The sequence below is a fragment of the Gavia stellata genome, chromosome 2 (genome assembly GCF_030936135.1).
Source record: "Gavia stellata isolate bGavSte3 chromosome 2, bGavSte3.hap2, whole genome shotgun sequence".
In the NCBI taxonomy this organism is placed as follows: domain Eukaryota; kingdom Metazoa; phylum Chordata; class Aves; order Gaviiformes; family Gaviidae; genus Gavia; species Gavia stellata.
Genome location: NC_082595.1, coordinates 38,349,694 through 38,358,426, shown reverse-complemented (window position 1 = coordinate 38,358,426; position 8,733 = coordinate 38,349,694). Strand labels below are relative to the sequence as shown.

General features: G+C 46.6%; 1 protein-coding gene and 1 non-coding gene across 2 annotated transcripts; both read right to left on the bottom strand.

Annotated features, from left to right (window-relative positions):
• Window positions 1-1,300: 1,300 nt before the first annotated feature.
• Window positions 1,301-1,383, bottom strand: TRNAL-UAA (transfer RNA leucine (anticodon UAA)). The gene has a single exon. It is a non-coding gene; the product is annotated as a tRNA-Leu (tRNA).
• A 5,806-nt stretch (window positions 1,384-7,189) lies between these two features.
• On the bottom strand, window positions 7,190-8,068 carry STX11 (syntaxin 11). The gene has a single exon (XM_009810738.2). It carries the CDS (start codon window positions 8,066-8,068, stop codon window positions 7,190-7,192), a length of 879 nt encoding a protein of 292 aa, XP_009809040.1.
• Window positions 8,069-8,733: the final 665 nt, after the last annotated feature.

Below are 8,733 nucleotides of genomic sequence, written 5' to 3'. Positions count from 1 at the left end.
AACTATGCGATAGGAAATTAAGCATTGCAACACGTACAACAACTGCTATTTATCTGTCCCGCTAAATAAAACAGCCAGAAGGTTAGTCTGAACATCCTGCTCACTCATTCCACTTAACTTTCAGCTGAAGCCCTGGCACAGTTTAGAGTACAGCCAGCACTAGGGACCATTCCCCCAGAAGCGGGGTTTGTCTTCCCTCCACCCTCCGGGGTCGGCCAAGGACACCTCAGCAGGCTCGACACCCGCAGACATCCTTTACACCCTCATCCCGTGCCCTAGCGCACGCGGTACTTACGCTCACGTTCACATTGTAGAAGCACTGTGGCAGGTTGCCGTACAGCCTTCAAAGTATTCAAAGTGCTTGGAACTGGAGAAAAAAAAAGATCTATACAAAAAACTCCTAAATAACGGTTTAGAGCACCAAAGTCCCCACCTGGGGTTGCGGGAGCTGGAGGGCTAACCCCCACCCAGCGTGCCACCGGCCCCAGAGCGACGGTCCCGCCGCCTCCAGCCACACGGGACGGCTCCGCCTGCGGAGGACCATTTGCGATGCGACTTTCAGGCAGCGTTAGACGCGGTGCGCTTCCCTCCTCCGGCACTTCTGTGGAGAGCTGGCGCGAACCGCAGCAACGAAAAGCGAAGGGCGACATCTCGTCCCGCTGAGGGGAGCTGCGGCACCCACCGCAGTCGGGCGCGGGCCTCCGCCGGGCCGCCTTCCCTTCGGCCCCGGCCAAGCGCCCGGGGGCCCTGGCTGCGCAGCAGGGCCGGGAGGGCGCCGCGCCCCGGGGACGCCTGTCACCCCCCGCCCTCGGCCCCGCCGCGCCGCCGGCCACAACACGCGCTGCCGTGGCTGTGACACCCGCGGTGGCCACCGAGGCCCAGGCCCGAGCGGCCTGCGAACGACACGCGAAAGAATACAGATATAAAAAAGCCCTTCGAAATTAAGTTGTGCCACCAACTTTAAGCTAAAGTTACGGTGTTTAAAGCCGCGCCCAGCGGCCCAGCAGAGCTGGCCCGGCGAGGCTGACCGGCCCGCTTCAGCTGGAGCCGGCTCACGCCGCGCTCGCCGGCCGCCGCCGCCACGCGCCCGGAGAGCCGCGCGGCTGCCCCGCAGGCGGGGCGCCGGCCGCCGCCCGCTCCAGCGGCGCTGCCCGCCCCTCGCTGCCTCCAACCGCGGCCCGGCGGCTCGCGGCTCCTTGCGGCCGCGCCGGTCGCGCCCCGGCCTGGGCACCGCGCCCTCCCCGGCAATGCGACGGGGCTCCGGGGAAAAAAAAAACCAACCCCAAAAAGACACAGCTCTTACCAGGAGTGGGGTTCGAACCCACGCGGACATACGTCCATTGGATCTTAAGTCCAACGCCTTAACCACTCGGCCATCCTGGTGCAGATACAGAGGCGCCTCCCAGCCGCTCCTACATACAAGGCCGCGCTCCCGCCCGCCCCCCCGGCCCCCCGCGACCCTCGGGCTGGCGCGAGGCGCTCCCTCCCCCGCCCCGCCGCTCCTCCCGCCTTTATTTCCAGCGCGGGAGGCCGCAGAGCGCACAGGGCGACCTCTCTTGGCGGCAGCGGGAGACGGACGGGCAGGACCCGGCGGGGAGCCCTGCCGCAGCCTGGGGCCCGCCCCCCGCGCCCTTCGCCCTCCCCGGGCCGGGACGCGAGGCGACGCGGCGCAACCCGCGGGCGCTGCCCTGCCTCTGGCGGGCGCCAGCGTCGGAGCGGAAGCGGGGGGGCGGGGGAGGTGCAGGGGCCCGGGACGGGCCCGCCTCTGAGAGGAGAGCGCGGGCGGCGCTGGGGCCGCGCCGGGCCAGGCCGCCTCGGGGCCCGGGCAGCGAGGCGCGAGGCCCGCGGGCTGCCGCCCCGTGCTCGAGCAAGGCCGGGTTCAGGGGCGGGCGGCAGAGCCGGGGAGGGCGGCGGTGCCAGTGTGGTTCATCGGGGGAGCGAGGGAGCCGTGGCGAAGTTGTGCCGATAAGGCTCAGACCACCAAAAAGCGAAACAACTCCCCTCTTCCCCGCCCCCCGGCCATGCTGCCTGGTGAAATGCCAACTGACAGGTGCTCGTGGAAAACCGGTGTTACATACTGACGTTTTACTTACTCCTGTCCAGTTGTTACCTGGAATATATCTTCCCTTGCCAGTAGAAGGAAAAAGGAACCACACAAAGTCCAAGGTGATCAATTACGCTTAATCAGGAGAAAAATACTGCAGAGGAAAGATGTGCCAATCACCACTGCATGCCCGGTCTACGGAAGCGACTATTGCAATACCCCCGGTTAGTGCTCGCGCTGAGACCTTCCCCTTCTTCCCCACATCAGGAGGGGAAAGGACAAGTGCCCCATCGCCGGCCTTCCCCCCACTGGCTCCCACTCCCGCCGCCTTTGCTGTCCATTTTCCAGAGGAGAAGGTGGACATCCTCCAACCCAACAAACTTTGCCACCACTGAGCCTGCCCCCGAGGGATGAGAGGCAAACGCTGGGTGCAGCACAGGCTGGGGATGCTGGATTGAGTCAGCCTCCGGCAAACTGGAGGAGGCATGCAGAGGCCACCTGTCTCTCCCATAAGCAGAACAGAGCGCACACCCTGCTTGGTTGTTAGACACCCTGGTGCTAGGTGGCCCTCTTTAAGGGGCCTGGGCTTCAAATTTGCAGGCTGCAGGTAGTGCCTAACCTCTTCAGCTGTTAATGTTCAGAGACCCCCAGTACACTAGGTATACTTGTGAAACAAAATACTTCTCACATACAATAAAAGTCGATTGTTAACATTTTACAAATGTGAAGAACAGATGTGAAACTCACACCTTCTTTTTCCTTAGTTTTATTCACACGCTGGAGCCCATTAATGAAAGAGCAGCTCTTTGGCTGGAACTTACTGTGCTGTATCATTTGCTTGAAATGGGCATCATACCATAGCTAGCATTGCTCCCCATTCAGTAGGGCTGTGCCTTTCAGCAAAGGTATTGAGTAGGAAAATGCGATCAGGTAGGTTATCTCATTCTCTATTCATATCTAACATTATTTCTGAGAAACACAGTAAAGTGTTACTTTTTCCTGTTAAGCCTTTGTGCCCTAATAGTGTATGCACTGTAAGCTAAGGTATGACAGTGGAGCTGTCTTACACTGGCTGTTACTGGCTTCCGCTCAACTATTACGAAGATGCTATATAATACGCTAGAAACGTGGAAGAAGATAGATCTGCTACTGGCCTTCTCACATATTAGAGAAACAAATACCATGGCTCCATGTGAAAATCACATTGCTTCAGAAATAGATTAACTGTAATCACCACATACAGTATCTATTAAAGATACTGTTTCCTGCCTTCATCATTATCTGTGATATTTTTTAGAGATAGAAATACAACCATGTGTAGCTTTTTCCTTTTTCAAATCAATTCCAAATATCTACCATGGTTCAAAAATCTAAAGAACCTGTTTTGTTTTCAAGAAATTATAAAATACAACTCAGGCTGTGCATTCAAAACATCCTTAATGTAGGTTGGCCTCCTTAGATTAGAAGAGCAGCAATTTAGCTTAGCTACTCAGTCCAGCCTCAGGCTTTCTCCTCTAAAAAAAAGATATCTGGGTCTAAACTAAGAGCTATACTTTCTAGATGTTTCTCGCAAGACATGTGCCAGAGAGATGCCTGGTCAAGTGCATCCATAGTCTGAGTTCTTCGCATTGAGGTAGGGAGGGTCTGACTGCCATTTCTCTAAAAGGAAATCCACGTTTCAAAAAAAAAAAAATTCCCATAAGATGAAATGGAGACTCATACACATATCCAGGATGTTCAGCATTCTATACCAAACATTATATTTTGTAATAGGGGATTTTTTTTTCTGTTTTATATTTATACAATTTTTTTTTACATTTTAAGAAGGAGCAAGGTGTGCCTAGGTGCCAGTTCTCCATTCTCCTCCTCAGAAAAGGCTGAGATTCATAGGGTTTTTTTTGTGAAGCTTCTGCTGCTTTCAGTAGGAAACAAAACCAAAGTACCAGCAACCCTAAAAGGTAAAGCAGCCCCTCTCACATTTTAACTACTTTCCTCTCAAACCCAGCTATAGGGTTTGCCACATCAGGGAAAGGAAAAAAAAATTCAACCCATAGGATATGCTACGTGCATCTCCATAGGAATCCTGTTGACTTTCAGAATGAAAAGGCAGCTTTCCTTAGCAAGCATGAAGATGTTCATTCCGTGGCTTCTGTTATTACTATGCTAACATATTATCAAGCTACTTTTATCATCTTCTTCCACTCATCCTGTGTGGCATGAGTCTTTGCAACCATAGTGTGATCAGTTTTTTTCAAAAGTCTGTTTTAACTGTGACTAGGCAAGTTCGTGGGCTGCCAAAATTTGAGTTCTTACACAGCTCAAAGATAGAAAAAACCCACAGTATTAAGCAATGAATGCAGGTTTGCAAAGAAGAGAATTATTTCCTTAGTTACTGGAAGTAATTTTTTAAGTGCCTCTAACTCACAATGCAACTTAAAAATAGTTTTAAAGGGTCCCAAGCTGCTGTTTCAATGATTCTCAGTTTCTCCCCTGCAGCAACAGCCTTAAGTCGAGAGACAAGGTCTTCAATTACCTTTTTCTTCATGCTTTCACTCTCTTTCCCCATGCCTCAAATCAGACTAAAGATTTGAGTATAAGCTTTGCATTTCTACTAATGAAATGATCAAGATCTCTCAGAACTGTCAGAGTAAATTTGTATTTTCCCTTGCAGTAGAGAATCATCTTAGAATGTATGAAACTCATTTTTCATGGTTTTTGTAGGAAAAATTATGGGAAGTCTATCTCAATATGCAACACATTTGATTTATTATGGCAACAAATATTAGGAGGACTTTTTTTTTTAGGCATTGTTTAATCTCCTTGCACCAACTCAGAGTTTAGTCCAGCAGTTTTTAAACTAAACTTTGACAATGCAAGAAACTATTCAGAGCTGCTGATTCAAGGTACAACACTCTGCACTTTCAGTTTTTCTTATTAAATCTTTTATTCCGTTTGTAGACATACATAAGTGCAAAAAAGAAACCAACAAAAACCCCCATGTACACATTTTCATCAAAAGCATTGGTGAGTGCTAAGAAGGTACAGATGATATGAAATACATATTCTGTTCTTCATTGATTTATGCCCACATGCTGACCCACAGAGATTTAGGGTATTTCTCTACAAATGCACAGTTCCATTGCCTTGAATGGCTGTATCTACGGAGTAAGCAACTTTGTCTTCTTGAGTAGCACCAACGCTACTGGTAATGGTGCCAGCTCAACACTCTCCTTTCTCCCACTTCAAGTTTGAACATTGGGTTGTTGGAGGGGTCCTCAGGCAAGCGTAATACTGATATCATCAGGACATGATTGAATATCAAAATATCTTCTAGTTTAGAAGATCGGTGTCTCTCACTCTTCCATGTTATCACAGACAGGTGCTTCAGCAAAAGAGACTCAGTTTCTGAGAAGAGTTATCCATTTAGCTTCCATTTGTGTAAAAAAGCCTGCCTGGCTAAGAAGCATTTCCCACTGGGATATGAAAGCTTGGAAGTTGAATTTATTTTGCTGTTTTGTTATATCAATATAAATAGTAAGAAATGTATGGGTGTTTTTTCACATATAAAATTAGTGTGCAAAAGATTTGAAGGGAAACATTTCATTGCGATTGATGCAGGAAGATGGCTACGCGCATCTCCTGAGAAAAACTCCCAAATGCAAAATATTTGAAATGTTTAAAAATATTTATTAAAATAGGTACAAATAGGATCAGAGGTTTTTTAAAAAAGTCACTAACTTCTGAAAAAATGTCCTGCATTAATTCAAAGGATAGCAATAGATCACAGTGTATCAGGAAGCCACCTAAAAATATTATAGTTGGAAAACCTCCAGAAGCAGGAGCTATAATCACTCCCCAGACCTTAGGAATACATGCTTCCCTGACAATGCTCAGTGGTTTCCAGGGCTGCAAATTTTCTATTCCCTCCTCATACTCCAAACCTACGGTGGGCAGACTACCCTTACACAAAAGGAGGGATTATTTTTAAGCTTGAAAAGAGCACTGAAATGACATTAAAATGTTGTTTTCTTTCTTCTTCAGGTGTACTGAAGAAATATGTCTATTTTCTTTCCCAGGTGGAGATTTCCTAATAATGGGAGAGAAGCCTTAGTTTTTGTACACTGGTAAAAGGGAATGTTAATAAATTCAATCCTTCATGTTATTTAAAATACATATATAAAAAAAACAATATTAAATCAATACTTATAAAAAAATAAAAGTCTATTGACAGGATAATCCTTCCACTAAAACTGCTTGTGTGTATGTGCCAGCATAGGAGACCTGAAAATACTTTCTTTACCCCCCAACTGTTGTCTTCTTATGGGTGCTTCTGCAGGAGGCCACTGCATGCATCTTTTCTGGCTGAAGTGTTAATGCACTAAAAGCATAAAAGCATGGCAGTTTTGAAATTAAGAGTACAGAGAGTGGCTCAAGTTAAAAGTCAGTGAGATGCCTCAGTGTTGCAGTGCTTCTAACCACCTTGACGAAGTTGTGGGTATTTAAAATGGAGAAAAGCAATCACTTGCACACAAACGGAGCAAAATGTGCATACTATAATTTAAGGTGCAATTACTTCTGTTAAGATTCAGGACAGATGGAAATCAAGTTGAAAAAGAAACTAGTTCTGTGTCCTGCTTCTGCTAATAGGCTCAGTGTTTTGTCAAATGAACAGAGCAAAAATCTGTTCAAGTATTTGCATCAAGCAGGCTCCAAACTAGTTAAAATTGAAACCTCCTGACTCTGTGGTGTATTGTATCACCCCAGGTGGTAAGGCTGCACTGCCTGCAGACTCACTTTGACAAATAAAAAAGTCACTTCTTGAAATGTCTCATCTTCCCTAGGTTGAGCTATCAGCACATCATTCATTCCTCCTTCTTGCCTGTCTGAAACAAGTATCACTGCAGAGATCTTCTTGCACCTCTAGTTACAGCAACAGAGTACATTTCAATTAACAATGGATTAAAAATAGTTTTATCAATGTTTCTAGGAGCTCTTAAATAGAACAGCCTTCAGCACATGTAGGAAAAAGGCAATGAACAAAACCAACTGCAAAATAGCCCCCCCATTTCTAGGGGTTGTCATTACAGAAAAGTCACCGTAAAGAATGCCTGATTTTGAAGACATTCGAGTTGGTCTGTGATAGCTTCAGTGGGATAGTCGCCTTCTGCAACAGGATAAGCAGCAGCAGAGGATTGTTCTGAGGGGGTGTTTTCTTCTGTATTCCAAAGCTTTTTTCACTTGCTCTTTAGCTTCTCCTACATAGTCTTCAACATTTTGCATATTTATCTCAATGACATCGAAGGTGTCCGCCTGTTCCTCCACTAGCAGGGCCACCTGCAGAAAGAGCTCGTGAACTTCCTTAATGCGACCTTCTAACTTCACCAGCTCCTTATGACGTGTCTCTATCTCATTCAAAGCTGAGCGAGCGCCCTTAACATCTGACAAGAGATTCTCAGAGAAGACGTCCCACTTGCCTTGCTCAATCATCTCGTCAATCTGGTTGCTAGAAACATCTTTGCCCATGATCTCTAGCTGCCGCTGAATTCGAATCTTGCAGTTCTCCCGCTGGTTCATCTCTGTTGCATTGTATTCAAACATAGCTTCCTGAAAGGCGTGCATGAGGTCAACATAGTGGTTCTTCGCTACCCTGGCAATGACAGACATAGCCCCGTATTTTGTTATTGCATCTTCGCTGAAATCTCTCATTATCTGGAGTTTCCTGTGGATGCTTTCTCCACGGGCCTTGATGTCTCTGGCAATACAATTAGTATCTCGTTTGATGCTACTAAGACGGCGCATGGATGTAAGGAAGCGGCTGTTTTGCTTTCTGAGCCGCTTGACATCCTCTTTTAGGTGGTCATTTTCCGTCCGGATGTTCTGTATGTCTTTATGAAGAATTTCCAAGGCATAATCAGTCTCATAAAGGAGAACATCATGGGGTGAATTTTCATCATCCTCACTATCAGAAAACTGTTGGTTGTGTAACCTGGCAAATTCACGCAGCTCGTTTAGCCGGTCTTTCATCCTGCCTGTAAAACAGAAGAACAGGAGGATAGAAGTTTAAAGTAAATAAAATATTGGTTTACAAGAGTTGAAAGTTCATAACTAATAACTACATCAGAGTTATAACTCCATCATAGATAACATAACAACATCAAAGATAACCCAAAATACCGGATTTTAAAGTTGTTCACAGTATTTTATACAGTGATGGATCTCAGATCCAAAACTCTAGTGCTAGAATACAGTTCTAGAAACTACAAAGCTTATAAGCTAAAAAAGTGCAAAGAGAGAAGACAATAAATGCTGAAGACAAATCCAAAAGAATAATAAAACAATCCCCAACCCCAGAGAAATGCAGTCTTTCCCTTGGAGAAAAAACCAAACTCTTGAGCAAGTGATAGGAAGCCTTCAGCTAATCGGTATGTGTAGACATGTTAATAACTGAATGCTTCCCACCGCTGCTCACTACAGAAATCCCCTCTAGATCTTGACCCTTCATTACACCAACTGCCCCAAATGTCACAGTTTGTCTGTCATTCTAAGCTTGATTTTCCTGGAAGAAGAGTAGGAAGCCTCTCAGAAGCAGAAGTGGCATTTACCAATAGAGTTGGGAAAGACAAGTTTCAAGAAATGGTATGGAAAGTATCAAGATAGAATAAAAAAAAAAAAATAAAAGGAAAGGCAAG

Bases quoted from the DNA above. Each gene is read 5' to 3' on its own strand.
- STX11 (XM_009810738.2), bottom strand. From the start codon at position 8,068: ATGAAAGACCGGCTAAACGAGCTGCGTGAATTTGCCAGGTTACACAAC.